This window comes from Lactuca saligna, chromosome 3 (genome assembly GCF_052625555.1).
Source record: "Lactuca saligna cultivar CGN05327 chromosome 3, ASM5262555v1, whole genome shotgun sequence".
NCBI lineage: Eukaryota > Viridiplantae > Streptophyta > Magnoliopsida > Asterales > Asteraceae > Lactuca > Lactuca saligna.
Genome location: NC_136419.1, coordinates 51,890,575 through 51,908,400, shown reverse-complemented (window position 1 = coordinate 51,908,400; position 17,826 = coordinate 51,890,575). Strand labels below are relative to the sequence as shown.

The following is a 17,826-nucleotide window of genomic DNA, read 5'->3' as shown; positions in this document are numbered from 1 at the left end:
CATGATAAAACGGTCGAATCTATTTGGTTGGAAGTAGTACCATGAAGCTTGGAACTTGTACTTTCCAAAGTGGGGAAGGAGCTATTCCAACATCTACCTATGACAACTGAGTTTTCTTTTGACTTTTGACTTTTTGGCATTATTACAGTGTAAGTTTGAATTTTTTTTATTATTTTTATTATTTTTAATATCCCTGTTAGGGTCGTGTTTACAGGTCATAAAATCTTAATCCAAACATGATTTATATAAATATTTTTGTTGTATTGCTAAACCCTAACCCGAATTATCTATAAAAAGATCAACCTGCATAACCTATACATGTTTTTGATCAAGATTTAGGTTTGTGGGGTAGAATCGGATTTGTAGGTTACGGGAAAAAAAGTCTAAATATCACATATTTACTTATTAGTCCTTATTTTATCTTTTATTTAATAAATATATATATATTTTTTATTTTTTTAATTTGATAAAATAAACGGGTTCACAAACAACTAATAAAATTTGTACAAACCTAAATACGACTCGTATAGAACAGGTTGCAGGTCAAAAAAAATCAAGAATTGCCATCCTTAGACTTAGTGTAAATGCAGTGGAATTTTTGCTACAAATTAACGTAATGACTTTTTCATTCATGTTGTATATGCAACGAAATTTACTGCATTTTACTAAATACATGACTTTTGCAAGGTAATGTGGAACTTTTTTAATTATCTATGATAAAAAAAATGCCGCATCAACTTTTTATTATTTAACATCCCTTTCCCTACACCAGCGATTTCTTTCCCCACAACATGTGACACTCAATCTCCCTCTTCCTAGTTCCCATCGCTCGATCATCCCCTTTACTAATACTTCCTAGGTATAATTCCTAGGTACACCCACTAATGACAAAACCTAGAAATCAAAGAAATAAGACCATAGAGGGATACAAAAACAAAAGTGATCGCCTTTAAGTACAAATAGCATCCTAGGGTGCAATTAATTACATTGCCATGCATCCATGAATTTAGCTTGACATTTTTGAAACTAAAGAGTGCATTTAGGAGTCAAAGTTCATATGAGATTAATAGTATAGAAACACTTCAAACAACTAAGGACAACAATGCACAAGCTAGGATGACCTCACATTACAATAAGTCTACTGTGTATATACGATGGGGACGTGTATACGCTCAAAGGGTCGGTCCAAAGATGTTGCCTAACCATAAGCCTGCTAAAACTTTTACTTTCCACTACATAGGGCTCATGGAGTAGTGTAAGATGGGGTGGTGGTACCGCCGGGAACCTTACTCCTCCTTCAGCGGGTTGAGCAAGACAGGTTAATAATGGACCATTTGCACTTTACGTAAGCCGACACTGCATTGATTCCTTGTACTTTTAGTATGTTTTTAAATTAGTTTGTGAATTATTTTTGTATGTTTTTTAAATTAGTTTGTGAATTACTTTTGTATGTTTTTAATATTTTATAAATTAGTTTTGTATGATTTTTATTAGTTTACGTTTATTTTAAAATTAAAAATTGAATGGGTTGAATGGATTGGAAAATATATTATTTTCATATGTTGTGGGTTTTAAAATATACCATTTTTCATTGTGGGTTGGAAAGATGGAAAAGAAATGAAAGATAAAAACTAATGTGACAATAAATTGAATGAGTTTTTTTTTTTTTTTTTTTTCGGATTGTCATATTGGTTCTGGGTAAGGTAGGGATAATTTTAGATGAAGACTAAGGTCTTTTGATTAAAAGAAGCAAAATGAAAGATTATATATATATATATATATATATATATATATATATATATATATATATATATATATATATATATATATATATATATATATATATATATATATATGGAAAAATTCAATAGAGAACCATAATTATTGGTTCTTCAAGGAACCAAATCTTTTTTTTTTTAATTTTGAGTTTATTCTTTATCGAAAAAAAAATCTAAAAATATCTAAATTTATATATTAACATAATGTAAATTTTTTTTTTCAGATTCATCGTATGAATCCGGATTCACGTTGTGAATTTTCAAAAATTCACATTGTGAATTTGATGTAAAAAAAAAAATCGAATTTGATATCATTAGAAAAGGGATAAAAAGTTATCAATTTTTGTATTTTTTTTTTTGATAAAAAAATAAGTTTTAAAAGTTGAAAAAAAGATTGGTTACTTGGTTAATTATGGTTCTTTATTGAACCTCACCCTCTCTCTCTCTCTCTCTATATATATATATATATATATATATATATATATATATATATATATATATATATAATGGTAAACACAAACTAAAAAAACCTTAGAAATTCTACAAATACATATAAAAAATACTTTGAGATATCTACTTTTTTACTCTACAATCCTAAAAATTACAACTTTTTATACAAAATTGTTGAAATATTTTTTTGAAAAAAGTAAAAGAAAAATAATTATTTTTCCAACGAACTTGTTTAAAATGTTTCAATTTTTAGGTCTATAAGTTAAAAAAAAAAAAAGATTAGATATCTTAAAGTATTTTTTTTCTATGTGTTTTTATTGATTTTCTAAGGTTTGTAGGGATGTTAGACCGAAGAGAAGTGAAAAGTATTAGATATCTCAAAATGTTTCACTACTCTTTATATTTATGTTATTTATGTTTTTACACCGCTAAAATAGATAAAAAGAACTTAAAAAAGTGGAAACTTTTTGCACCTAATGGCTTTAAGACAATGTATGAAAGTGTATGGGATGTTAGGATTTCTAATTTGGTTTGAAGAAACAAAAAGGATTAGTAGAGCTAGAGTCATGATTTTAAAATAAGAATGTCGTATTGTTTGAGATATGTAAATTGACAAAAGAAGTTAATGACACAATAATTAATTATATGAACATATTTGTGTTACAAAATTGGCTCAATTAGAAAAACAAAAAACTGGTTAAAGTAATTAGTTGTTATTTGTCAAATAACTTGAAATTAATTAATAATTAATCAAGAGGGATTAGTTTTCTATCTAATGATTCGTCAATGAAATAACTATAAATCATGGCGTAGCAAAACACAATAGTTGTGTCTGTTAACCATCATAACTAAGCAAACCTTGGAGGTTAAGAAAGACCCTTTAGGGTTTCCACTTCCTATATATATGAAGGCATGACTGAAGGAGCTCCCATTACAACCCTAATTTGTTATTCCTCTCCTCATTTCCTCTTTCAACTTTAACAACACAAAGAAGGCAACCCACTAGGACGTTTTTGTGATGTCCTTGTGCACTAAGTAAGACAAAGGAGTTTTGTTTGCTTGCTTGAAGCCAAGGGGTGCGATTACATTATAAAAATTCTACTTTGGATCCTTAATATTCTTGACATCATAAAGATATTCCTAATCAACACCCCTTGATAAATAGTTAGTTGCTATTAGTTGTTGAACAATGATTCATGGTTCAATCATGATATTTTATTTATGGCTTCTGTGTGATTGTAGTTTGATTATATTGAAATTAGCATCATGGAACACCATATTTTCCACCAACCATATTTTCCACATATTGTGACAATATAAAGGAATATAATTTTATTGTTTTATTCAACTCCTTTAAAAGTTGCATAATCCAAGTGTTCCTTTCTTGTGTTTCCAAAACTAATAATCTATACTCAGATTCAATGGTTGACAAACACAATTGATTTAACTTATGAAGGTAAAGGCGCTGGTGTTTGCTGCTTTACAGAGAGGATTAGAGAGAACAAAGTGCAAAAACGAGATCGAGATATTTTTTGAGGTTTTCTCACTACTTCAAAAAATGATGTTACATTCTACTTATCGTATCAATTAGCTAGAAATGTGGAAACACTAAACCACTTAATTGCTAGTATCTAAAGAAAAGGGAAAATAACCACCATGGCCTTTGAAAACGTCCTACATGAATAAACTAGAAATATAAACATAAATGGTCCCCAAAATTTATGGATTATACCAACAAATTCCCCCTAATCTAGAATGCTAGATGCTCTTCATTCCGAGCATGTTCCTCATCTCCTTGAACTTGTTCCTTGCGAGTGGCTTTGTGAGATTGTCAGGATGTTGTTCCACACTTAAAACAAACTTAACATTGACATCTCCTCATTCAATACACTCTCTAATGAAATTAAAGCAAGTATCTATATGCTTGTTGCGTCCATGGAAAACTGGATGCTTGACTAATTCAAGTGTAGACTTGTTGTCAATGAAAATGGTCACTAGACCTAACTTTTCACCTGTGATTTATTAAATGTGTCTTCGAACCCATATGCATTGGAATGTTGCCAAGTTTTCATCCATGACTTCTGCCTCGCATGACAAAAATGCAATGCACTGTTGCTTTTGAGAGCTCCATGTCACCATATTTTTGTTATTTTTGTTCAAGTAAAAAGCCATGCCACCTATGCTTCGCATGTCATTCATGAATCTCGCATGATTGCTACCAGAGGATGCTACTATGTGCATTTTTTCTTTACTTCGTGTGTATACCAAACCAAGGTTGAGGGTTACTTTTATGTACCTTCGGAGTCTTTTCACAACTTGATTGTGTTGTTCGGTGGGTCTCTCGAGGAACCGACTTACAACTCCAATAGCATAAGAAATGTCTTGTCGTGTGTGGCACATATATCTCAACCCACCCACTATGCTTCGGTATTCACTGGTTTGCCACTTTCATCTTTGGTGAGTTCGAGTTTGTGCTCCAGTGGGGTCTTTGTTGGATTGCATCTAGCATACTAATCTTCTCTAGTAGTTTCTTTGCATAACCGATTTGATTCAAGGTTATTCCATGCTCTTCTTGTGACAATTTAATACCCATATAATATGTCAACAACCCTAGATCACTAATTTCAAACTCTTGATTCATTTCCTTCTTAAACAAATCAATTTCCTCCTTGCTTGCCCCACTAACAATAAGGTCATCAATGTAGATGCCTACAATTAATAGGTTGTTGTTGGTTTTCCTTATGTACATTGCATACTAATGAGCACATCTTACGAACATGGTTAAATTTAAATGTTTATCAAGGCATTCATCCCATTCCCAAGGGGCTTGATGAAGACCATATGAGGCTTAAGATAGCTTGTACACCAATTCTGGTTTGTTTTTCTACACGAATCCCTCGGTTTGTGATATACATACTTCTTCCTCCAACTTTCTATGTAAAAAGGCTGCTTTCGTGTCCGAGTGATAGACGTGCCAACCATTAATCCCTGCAAGAGCCAGAAGTATTCTTACCGTCTCCAACCGAAACACATGAGCAAACACATATTCAAATTCGATCCCTTGCTTTTGAACGTAACCTTTGGCCACTAATATGGCCTTGTGTTTCAGCACATTACCATTGGGATCTCGTTTCAGCTTGTATACCTATTTGGGACCAATGAGCCTTTGCAAACGTCGGGGTTTAACTAGCTCCCATGTTTTGTTTCTTTCGATTGCAAACAAATCAACTTCCATCGCCTTTACCCATTCTTTTTCTTTACTAGCTTGACTGTATGGATTTGGTTCTTCATGGTCAAATGCAAGCATCAATTCATATTCCTTTTTAAAAATATTTAATAGTCATCGATACCTTTTTAGAGCTTTGCCTCCAGATGATTAAGATGATATAGTGTTCGAGCCTATTAAACTAATGGGTGTGATAAGGTTTTCTTCTAATGTTGGTGATAGGCTATTGTGGGGAGTTTTTTGGGATAATTCTAATGGATCGGATTATTCCTCACCATGGGCCTGTTGAATTGGGATTCCTTGGGGAATGTTGTCATAGGTCACTTTTCTTGAGCTGTTGTTTTCATCGACATTAAAAGGTATTTGATTTTCTTCTTGGATTAGAAACTCATCACCATAACCTTATATCACGAACAGGATGCCAAGACTATCTTTAAAGTTGACTGAGTTATTCCATGACCATTCTTTATCATCCTCGAAGGAGACATATCAACTTACACAAAATTTTCCGTTGTCCAGGTCTCCTAACTTTCGTTCCCAAATACACCAATGGACCCTTCTATCTTCAAGTTTCCTCAGATACCCTTTTACAACTTTTGTGTGATCCGTGCAACCAAATACCCTCAAGTGTTCCAGATTTGGTTTTCTTCCTGCCCATCCTTCATACAGTGTCTTCTGTTTTAAATCTTTGGTTGTCACACGGTTTGGTACATAGACTGCATGCCTCATGGCTTTCCCCCCACAGGGTTTTAGGGACTTTCATGTGTTTCAACATTGTTCTCACCATTTCCACCACTGTTCTATTTCTTCTCTCTATAACCCCGTTCTGTTACAGGGAGAAGGGTGTTGTAAGGTGTCGCTTCAAACCAGCTGCCTCACAATACGTAGTGAAGTCTTTAGATGTAAACTCACCACCGCAATCTGTTCTAAACGTCTTCATTCTTTCGCTTATCTTATTTTCTACTAGGGTATGAAATTTCTTGAAGATATCAAAGGTTTCTGTTACGTCCCAAAAATACAGAGTAAAATTTTCATTTTACAATAAGTCAAAACACTTCATACATTATCTCAAAAGATGATTAGAGTAAAAGTATTCTCAAAACATCAGATTGAAATCATAAATAATCATTATTGAATAAATCTTCAGGAAATGAAGTGCGATCAAGCCGGGCTCTTCTCTTTTAAAACTGGAAGTACCTAAAAATGTTTTAACCATAAAACCGTAAGCACAAAGTTTAATGAGTTCCCCCAAAATACCACATACCATACATCCAATGGGCCTTGCCCGAAAACCTTCGGACTTCACTCGACATCGGGCCCTGTCCGGAACAGATCTATCAGTAATCATGTGATGGATCATGCCTAACACACTCATCAGGCCCCGTCTAGCATCGGGCCCCACCAGGCACTAGGCTCCGCCCTATATACATACAAACACATAAAATACATGCAAGAGTCACAAAGACAGCTAGCATACTATAACATAATCCAATGGGTCAGCATTGGTGCCATCGGCCCGCAAGTACCTATAACGCTCGGTTTTGGATTTGCTTCGTTGCTTGGGGTTGCGGCCCAATCATCAGTTTTCATAATTTTAAGGCCTGGGGAAAGGAAGTATTTGGCCCAATTCGGATGTGGGTGTCATAGTATAAGTGATCCAAGTGTTCGGTTGTGTCTTCGGAAGCAAAGGATATAATCATAATTGGATATCTCGATCTTTTATGGATTTTGGGTTTTGTTAAGGAGGTTTTAAGTTATGGGTGTGTTTTTAGGAGCGTAGGGCTTCTCTCCACATTTTTGTAGATATAAGGTTTGTTGGAAACGAGCCTAGGATGAGGGAATTATGGTATTTTGAAGTTATTGGTAGAATTAGCCCGTAGATGGAAAAGCTTGCATTCCGGTCCCATGGATGGAAGGTGGCATGCATGTGTTTGGCTGGGTATGCCCATCGTATAAGGTTAAGTGTTTGCGAGTGGTTTGAGAGTACGTCAGGCATACTAAGGGGTACGAGGGGCATACTCCCTTTAGAGCAAAACCCTAATTTCAGGGTTCCTACCCGATATAAATGACATTATACGACCCCTTTGGTCATTTTAAGTCAGCCATCACCTCTTTTGACGTTCATGAAACCCTAGAGTTCCTTGGGTGAAGCTTGGAGCTTGAAAGAAGATTGTTGGTGGTTTGTGCAAGAGAAGAAGAAGGTGGAAGTCTCAACCTCTGGAAAAGAGCCTAAAGATCCAATGTTAGCATCTCTATTTTGAGACTTTAGAGGTATAAAGTCTCTATCTTGGCTATTCATTGTATATATCTACTTTGGGTTTGCTAATGAACATTTTAGTCCCTTTTGCCTTGTCTTGGTGAGCTAGGGTTGCTTTAGGAACTCAATCTAGTAGATCTGGACATTTTAAGGGCCCCTCATCAATAAAGGTGCAAGCTTTGTGGAGTTTTTGAGTTCATGCATGAGTTAAGACCATCCATTAAGTTCTTTTAGGCTCTAGAGCCCCCATTAAGCCATGCATGCTAGTAAAGTTGCTAACTTTAATTGAAAAATCATCCATAGGAATCAGACTGGAGAGTTTGGAGCAAGGGATGAGGTAATTAAGTGCTTAATGGAGAAGTTTGGGGTCCAGGGAAGTACACTGGGCGTGACCACCTAGTACGTTGCGTGTACTGGCCCCAAAGGGTGTACGAAGGGCGTACCAGATGAGTACGTAGGGCGTACTCTACCTGGTTGAGCCTTCTTTTTTTGTTGACTTTTTGGGATTTGGACCACGGACCACAAGTGGGTTAGGGTTGACCATTCAGTATTTCAGGTCTTTTTTGGATATTGGGACTTCTCGGGACAGGTCCATGACGGATTTAGGCCTAATTGGGGTAATTGGGCTTATCGGGCCTTGTGGTATCAATTCGAGTTTGGGCTATTGTTTGGGCTTGTATTGTTTGAGGTCTTGTTTTGATAGCTATGAATATGTGCTTTGGTTCAGAAAAATTAAACCAGCATTAGGGAAAGGCCCATGTAAGGGTTTGGGCCCAATTTGGAAAATTAGGGCATTGGTGGGTTTTTATGAGTATTGTGGTTTTGGGTTTGTTTGGTTTTGGGCTTGGGCCTTAGATATGAGTGTTGTTGGGCCAGGGGTAAAATGGACAATTTACCCCAAGTTTGGATTATGTTCATGGTATTCAACCTAATTGCTAATTAGGTGATATTTTGGTAGTGTTAGCTTAGGAAGTTGTCAGGGCAGCAACTAAAGATTTCTTTCAGTGAGCTTCAACATTCGAGGTGAGTCTCCTCATAGTTCTATGGGTCGAAGGCACTAATTCCAGCCAACTTAGTTTATGTATGGTAGAAAGACCCGGGGGTGACCCTTGGCATTTTGTATGAAAGACCAGAGGCAGCTCCTGGCAACTTGTATGAAAGACCAGAGTCTGAACTCTGGCAAATGTTAGTTAAGTAACTATAGATTTTATGTTAGTTGTCTTTGTGATACTTGCATGGAAGACCAGGAGATGGCTCCTGGCACTTGTCTGTAAAACCCAGGGTTATGGCCCCCGTCCTCGCAAGGAAGACCACGAGGTGGCTTGTGGAATAATGGCAAGACTTTGGTTGGCACATAACACTCCTATTGGTTATGTTTATGTGTGATATATATGGCTCATGATTATGTATGTTATGTAAGGCTCATTTAATATGTATGGTATGTGGTATTTGGGGAACTCACTAAGCTTTGTGCTTACATTTTGTGATTTTCGGTTTCAAGTATTTCTGATTCGAAAGGAAAGGGCTCGGCTTGATCGCAGTGCATATACCCGTGTTTTTCCGCAATATGCGATCTTTGGGAATGAACTTTGATAATTGTTTTACTTTGAGATTCTTTTATATGTTTGAATAAAGTTACAATAGTTTTTTGGTTATTATAAAAAGAAATTTTTATCTTTGGTTTTTGGGATGTTATAAGTTGGTACAGAGCCTTGATTTGAGAGATTCGGGCATTCTCTCGGGTTTTCCTGAACTCAAACTCAGGGTTTGGTATCTAAATAAAAAGAAATTTCTAATCAAGAAAGGGGTATGATGCATGCAATCGTTCGAGCTCAAGTATGTGGTTCCCAGAATACCAATACATGTTCATTTTGATATATGATATGATTATAAGAATTGCATGCTAGATTAGGGCTAAGGATCTGGCACAATATTATAGGAGAGATGACTTTTATGTGCCTAATTGCATAAGCTTTAGAATTGCATGCTAGTATTGATTCTGGATAAGTGGATAGAATGGCTTGATTTGTAACATCCCAACCGTCAGGTATCATTATTATTCCATTAGAGTTCATGTTGCAAGGCCTACTCGACGAGTTGACGATGTGACTCGTCGAGTAGCAGCGGGTCAGGACACGTCATTTAATGAGTGACTCGACGAGTTGGCATGGGGGACTCGACGAGTAGGAGCTGGCAGAGGAAACCCTAAATTTCAGGGTTTTGCACCCTATATATTGTACCATTAGCGCCTCCCACTGTCCTCTATCACCCCTTGAGAGCCACAAACCCTAATTTCCATGAGTGTGAGCTTGGAGAGTGTTTTGGAGCTTTAGCAAGTGATTTTTGTGAAGGAAACTTGTAGATCAAGAGGCTAGAATCACGGATTTCATGTGGATCCAGAGTCTACTTCAGTTTGGGCACGTTTTGGAGGTAACAAGTTGTTACCTTGACCTATTTTCTTCTAGAATCTTTCATATATGAAGTTTAGGGCTTTCTTTAGCTATTCATGAAGGGATTATGGTATGGGAGCTAGATCTGAAGTTGAAACTTCAGATCTGAACCTCTTTTGAGCCCTAAGTTCATAAACTTCTTAATAGGGTCATGAAGGAGCCCTTGTTTATGAGTAAAGTCCCATTTCAAGATTCGATGTGGAATGTGAGTCATGCAAATACGTAAAGGTAGCAACTTTACGTTGCTAATGCACTCTAGGGACCCAGATCTACTGAGTGGAGTAAAGGGGTAGTTCAGAATCACGTGATCATGAGAGTATGCGTATTGACTTAGCGAGTCTGGGAAATCACTCGGCGAGTCGGGTAGGAGCCATCAATGAGTTCTTTCGTTCTCAGACCAACAACCACCGTTTAGGAGCCATAAAACCTCCATGAGGCTATCGTTGTCGTCTCACTGCCGACGAAGGATGTTGTGCTCATCGTGGTTGATTCTTACCCGTCGATACACTGTCGCTCGCCATCACCGCCTGATGATGTTGATGTTGATGTTTCCGTTGAAGTCGATTCGTTCCCGGATGTGGGTTGAATGCTCGTGTGTGTTGCAGTTGCTACTTGGCAAGAAACTGTGAGAAACCACCGCCACCGCCGTGAGATGTTGTCTGTCATCGCCAAACCTTCACTGCTGGCCGCCATACGCCACCAAGAAGGTGGTTGGGTCCTTTTGCAACTAGAGCATGTGTATGTGGCCGTGTTTTTCCACTGTTGATGTGTGTGTAGTTGAAGTTCTCGGAAATGGCATCACCACCACTGACAACCAAGGTGGTTATGTGTGTGTATGTTTAACTTAGTTAGTGGGTGTGTTACTTTGATATTTTCATTGTAATTGTAAAAAAATGGAATAATGAAAAGAACTTGAAAACCACCACCTTAGGGTGGTGGCTGCCGCCACCGGTCGCCGTGTCAGGTGGCGGTGTGCTTATCTTGTGAGTTTGATTCGGTTGGGGTGCTTGAAACCCTAGTGGGCCTTGTAAGCCCTAATTTACCCAATAAAACCCTAATGGGCTTAATGATATTCTAGTGGGCCTAATAGGCCCAATAAAGCCCTAATAGACCTAAAAGCCCAACAAATTGATAACTAGGCTAATATTTGGATTAGAAAACCCTAATGCCAATAAATCCTTAATTTGGGGAATTAATCGGGACACACGAGAATTATTTAATAACTTGAGAAATTAAATAATAATCATTGGCAAGGATTAATTTAAGCAATATTGGACTTAATGGATTAAGTCCTTAAAGGATTAAGTCCTTAATGGGTTAAGTAGGAAATTTAACCCTAATCATCATTTTATGGGAAACCCTAATTTGACTTGGGTTTATTATTAGGCCTTTCCATTAGGCCTTGATGATTGGATTATTAATGGGCCATCCAAGAATAATCATATGGACTGAAATAATTTAATGGGCCTAGGGTAAGGCCCATGTAAGGGGTTTGGGCCTAATTTAAATGGGCCATAGTTTAGGCCTTAATGATTATGTGATATTGGACCATTAGATTATCAAAGGTTAGATTAGACTTTTGGTTGGGCCTTAGAATGAGACCATGCAGAGGTTTGGGTTCCTAGATGGCTTTGGGCCTATGGATTGGACCTTGGGCTTAAATAAGCCAAGCCTAGGGTAATGTAGTAATTATCCAAGTATGTATTATGGTTAGGTGTTGGGACCCAATTATTAATTGGGTGTTGTTTTGGTATTGACAGTTCGAGAATCTGTCATCCAACAGCTGGGGTTGAGCTTGCAGGACTTCAATAGTGTGGGATTGTATCTATGGGACTTCAGCAGTATAAGGTAAGTTACCTTCCAGTAGCGGTGTGTCTATAACCACAATGCCGACCCACCAGTAGGAGTTGTATGTTAGATGATTGTCTTTGTGATATTTATCTAGGTTTACTACTACCTGATATGTTATGTGCCAGTGTGATATGATGTCATATGCCAGTAGCAGGAGGGGAGATAGTCCCCAAGATTTTCAGTCGGGTAGTCATACCCAATCATACTAGATAAAATATGATTATGTGATACATGTTATGTGGTAGTAGTAGAGGGCTGAAATAGTCCCCAGTATCTAGTCGACAGGACCGAAGGGGAGGCCAGCACCCAGATATGCTAGGCAGTATCCGGTCGACAGGACCGAAGGGGAGGCCAACACCCAAATATGTTAGGCAGTATCCGGTCGACAAGACTGAAGGGGAGGCCATCACCCAGATATGCTAGGCAGTATCCGGTCGACAGGACCGAAGGGGTAGGTCGGGCATCTAGATATGTCTGACAGTATATGTATGCTATGTGATTGTATGGTATGTGGTACGATGGGGGAACTCACTAAGCTTCGTGCTTACGGTTTTTAGTTTTGGTTTCATGTACTTCGTTTTCAAAAGAAAGGAGTCGGCTCGATCGCAACGCATCACACTATGTTTTCCGCACAGGAGATCTTTGGGATTATACTCTGATATGATTTTATAATGACATGTTTTGATTATTGACGTACTGGTTTTGTCATGATATGTTATTATGGATGTTTTCTTATACTGTTGGTTTTATAATAACTTATTTAAAAATGAAATTTTTGGCATTGAATTTTGGGATATTACAGAAGGAATGGAGGCTGAAGAAGATGACCTAGAATGGGGGGTTAAGATGCTTAAATATGGGAGAAACCCTAAAAATATGTGGGCTTTGGCCTGAAAAGTTGCCACGCCGTGGAGGCCTTACGCCACACCATAGTGGCTCTATAAAACGCGTGTTCCTTTCCGATGTGGCCATGTCGTGGGCATCCTTGCACCACGTCGTGGCACAGAGTTTTCTTCAAAACCTCATCTTTAGTCCTTGATGATAAAAGGTTTAACCAACCTGGAACACGGGTGTTACTGTTTCATCCTTTATCTTCATTAGGTATATCCACATCACACGACTAAAGTCGTCGACAAAAAGCAGAAGGTACCTATTCCCTGATGTCATTGCAGGTGTAATGGGACCAAAAAGATCTCTATGAGCCAACTAGAGTTTCTTGCTTAATTTATACGTGGCTTGTAGTGGATATGACATCCGTGTTTGTTTTCTAGCCAAGCACCCTTCGCACGAATGAGATGGATTGATAATTTGGGGCAACCCATGGACCGCAACATTATCTAACGTTAGTTTAAGAGCACTGAAGTTTACGTGCCCTAACCTCCCATGTCATAACCAATCTTGCTTCCTTCCTTCTCCTAACAAGCATGTCGTCTTTGCATCTTCCAGTGTAATTTTGTAAAACATGTTTTCTGATCGTTTTACGTTCATTAGTAGTCTTCCAGTTTGATCATGGATCCATAAGAATGACCCAAGCATCAAGATTCTATCACCGATGTCTGCTAGTTGGCCCAAGCTTATGATATTGTTGCATAGGCTTGGGATATAGTATACTTCACTCAGCAACCTTTGTTCTCCATTCTTGCATTGGAAGAGAATCGACCCTTTTCCTTCTGTCCTCACCCTTAAGCCATCTCTAAAACGAACATATCCTTTTATCATCTTGTTTATCTCACATAGTTGTTCTTCTTCTCCTGTCATGTGATTCTTGTCTTTGGTACATACCTGTTTGGCAAGGATTCTAACCATCAGTCCATCATCTTCTTCCACATCTTTTTGAGAGTCTTCTGTCGTTTCTTGAAGACAGTTAAATCTCGTAATCTTTTCTTGTTAGGAGACCACAAGCTTCATCTAACGCCACATTTTGAGAAGTGTAGAATTAATTTCCTGGTTGTTGGATGGTAACAAATGATTTCATATTCGCCCATTGATAACAAATATTTCTGCCAGGTATCTGTTTTTGCTTCATTGCTTCTACCGAAAATCGTCAAAGAACATATATATATATATATATATATATATATATATATATATATATATATATATATATATATATATATATATATATATATATATATATATATATATATATATATATATATTTGGCATAAAGCATACTTTGACCTATTTCTGCCACATATCTGTTCTTCCTTTTGGACACTATTTTTTTTTGGAGTATTTTTGCTTCTTGGAGAAAGTCTAGGAAGTCGCCTGAAGTGTATTCTCTTGTGTGCATATTATTCAAAGGTAAACAGAGTCTTCTATATATAGGCCAACAAATACATAAAATCAAGAAAATGTACTCCACTCTACCAACTACGTACTACCATTAATTACTCTACTAGACTAGGACATCCATGCGACTAGGTTTATTTTCTAAGAAAATAAAGCAACTATTGAAGACCCATGTGATGTAGCTTTGACATGATCAATTAAGAATACAGTGTAGTTCTACATTAATATGATTAAAAATATATATTTATCTTGAACCAAAAAAAATATTTATTAACATAAGATATATAAAGATTTAACTAGAATAATCATTAATACCAAAATCATACACACGACTTGTAGATATTAATCAGTCTTTTTCAAATATCATTAAGATAATAATACTGCCAAATCACATTAAAAAAAAAAGGAACAAGTACAAAATTGTTTCCATCGAACCCTTGAAGTGACTCTCTCTTGGTATATACGAACACAAACCTTTTATTTCAAGTAAATACAAACATACATGACTTTTCCTTACTGATTTTGAATTATATTCATTTTTTCTGAAAAAATCCATGAATTAATTATAAACCAGCAAAAAAGAAACAATATTTAGCCAGAAAATGAATGGAGATTGAGCCTTTTCCTCCATGTGGTTTTCCCTCTAACGATTTCTTGAGACTTTAACTCCTCTTTGACTTGAAGAAGGTGTGTATACCGAATTGTTCCTTCATTCATCAAGCAATTCAATAATCCAGCCCCTTGAATAAACCCAGCTCCGATGGAACACCTATGCATCAAGTTTAAATCTTGTTCGTCGTCTTGAACTCCATCTTTAATGATCCCGACTTGTTCAGGTTCACAAAGGGATTCAACCACATCTGAGCTCCCACATTCTCTTCGGTATTCCAGTATGATCTCCGATAACTGGTAATTCTCCAAGCATTCATCTGGAATCACCTAAAAAAAACCGAAAACTATGATATTTATCTCTCGTTTTCTTTCAGAAAACCAGGAGATGAACGATAGATATAAGACATGCGAGACTTCGTTCGTTACCTCAAGCATCCAGCCAACGTACTTGACATTGTTGACATGGCAGTTCATATCCAAATCGCTCCGCTTCGGCTACAAACGTAATGAAACCGGATTACTCATATGTTTAAGTCTTTAACTAAAAGATCACAAAATTGAAGTGAGATTTCTTGTTTACCTGTAAACCCGAGTTAACGTATCTTGCATTATCATCCAACTTGCCTATCTTTTCCGGGGAATCTTCTTTGATGGCTTCTTTTTTAATGAACCAAGGTGAGATTTCTGCTCTTACTTCGTCTGGCATTTTTGATAGGCGTCGTGTTTTCTTGTTCATCATCACCCATGTGCTGCGTTTGGTTTCAAGGAAAACTAATCAGAGAAACTTTAAGCAATAATATATATGAGGTACACCATTCGAATGCAAGGATTTACCTTGTTGCACGAGCGAAAACAATGCCAGTGGTGTGGCTTCTGATTTCCCAATCTCGTCGCATTCCATTTTTTCCTGATGCTCCAACCCATGTGTCGATTTCCAGTATCTCTCCCCTATATACGTACAAGTAAAACATTACTTGAATTTTCGTACCTTTTCAACCATCTTCTATATAAGAAATCCCATATTGGGTCATTGAAAAACCTTACCAAATCGGATACTGATCGAGTTGAACTTGCATTCTTGAAACAACCCAGATGAGATTGTTCTTCATCATACCATGAGTTGCACCAAACCCATCTCCAAGAAGCCCAGACATCCATACGTGATTCAGCGCAGTTTCCTGCGTGTTTTGTTTAATAGTATATTACATGTAAGTTCAAATATTATTTCGAGTTTGGTTGATTGATCCCCATAGAAACACAATTGATCATGATCATCAAACCTGGAGAAGGTTAAGAATGCTTTGAGGAGTCACGGTTTTATCCGTTCCTACTTCATAAGATCGAACCACGACTGTTTGTCTATACCCGACCCCATCCAAAATGATTACTCCTTGTCGAAAAGGGTCCACAAACTGCTTTTTAGTCGGGATAATCGCCCTCTCTAGAGCCACCTTTCCATTCACACCAACCATCGGGGCGGCAGACATGGTGGTCCGGCTACGCATCATGGCAGCGGAAGCTCCATTGATCTTCTTGAAGCCACATATCCTCCGCCATCGATCACCACCTTCTCTAGTCAACGAGCTTGTTTTAAAACAGGTGACGTAAGACTGAGAGAAAGTGGTCATTCTGGAAAGATATTAAAAGAAGAGACCATTTGGAAAGTAGAAAAGGGTATTGGATGGTTTTTATAGAAATGAGTCGTACGATGAAAACAAGAAAAGAATTTAATGTTTGGAGACAAGAAAAAGGAGAAAACTTTGTTATAAACATGAATTGTAAATATCAATGGGATCGATTTGGTGGTTTGAATCATGGGAGGTGTTAATGAAAGTTTTCTCTTTAGTATCCATCGACGATTTGAAGAATAAAAACAGATTTCGGTTCCTAATTGATGACGATTTTGTGGACACCAAATTGTTTTCTCATCGTACCATTTTCCTTCACTAAAAAATAAATATGATATTATTATTAAAAACATTTATATTCTTATAATTAATCATATTAATTACTTAATGTTACTAACTCCCACATTTATGGCCAAACATTATGAGAGTTGGTATTTGATAAGGTGTCCAAACAATAAATTGAGGATGCAAATCTTGTTAGGACAATAGTCTAATATTAAAAATATATTATTAAAAAAAAAAGATAAATCGTTCAATTTTGAACACGCTCCATTTTGAAGACCCACAACCCCATCAAATTGTATGTTATGTAGAGGTAAATTACGGAACACAAATAATATTTAGCATGCCAATTTTTGTGTTGCAGATATTTTATTTGAAATTTGGCACTCCAATCACTCATTATTTGAATAATTTTAAAGGTGAATTTTATATATGTCCTTCTTAAACATCAAAATATCATATTACCGAATTTAATTTTTAAATATCATATTTATCCTTCATAAAATTTCTAAATATCATATTTACCCTTCATAAATTTTCAAAATATCATATATGTCATTTTTAAACATCAAAATATCATATATATCATTCTTAAATATCATGATATCATATATGTACTTTTTAAACATTAAAATATCAATGATAATATCTAAAATATCATCTATCTACAACATGATACTAATCAACAACAACAAAAACTAAACAATCAAAATATACATTCCATAGAGAGGATTAAAGATAAATTTTTTTGTTTGTCAAGATGGCAACATTCCATCAATTTAGAAGTTTACATTCGATTATCATAGACGTAAGGATAACATGGTTAAATTTTTTAATTATTATAATAATTCTAAGGTATAAAAATGATTATAAAATACTAAAAACATTATAAAATAAATTTGGGTAAATATGATATTTTGAATGTTTACGAAGGGTAAATATGATATTGAGGAATTAAGCTGGACAAATATGATATTTTGAAGTTCTCCTTAATTTTAAA

The 17,826-nt window shown here is 36.3% G+C and overlaps 1 protein-coding gene across 1 annotated transcript; it reads right to left on the bottom strand.

Annotated features, from left to right (window-relative positions):
- Nucleotides 1-14,692: 14,692 nt before the first annotated feature.
- Nucleotides 14,693-16,621, bottom strand: LOC145033666 (palmitoyl-acyl carrier protein thioesterase, chloroplastic-like). Its single transcript, XM_078982241.1, has 6 exons — nt 16,197-16,621; nt 15,961-16,094; nt 15,751-15,864; nt 15,497-15,665; nt 15,343-15,411; nt 14,693-15,243 (listed from the first exon to the last, which is right to left on the bottom strand). The coding sequence occupies exons 1-6, from the start codon at nt 16,542-16,544 to the stop codon at nt 14,896-14,898; spliced, it is 1,182 nt and encodes a 393-aa protein (XP_078838367.1). The 5' UTR covers nt 16,545-16,621; the 3' UTR covers nt 14,693-14,895.
- Between the last annotated feature and the right edge of the window lie 1,205 nt (nt 16,622-17,826).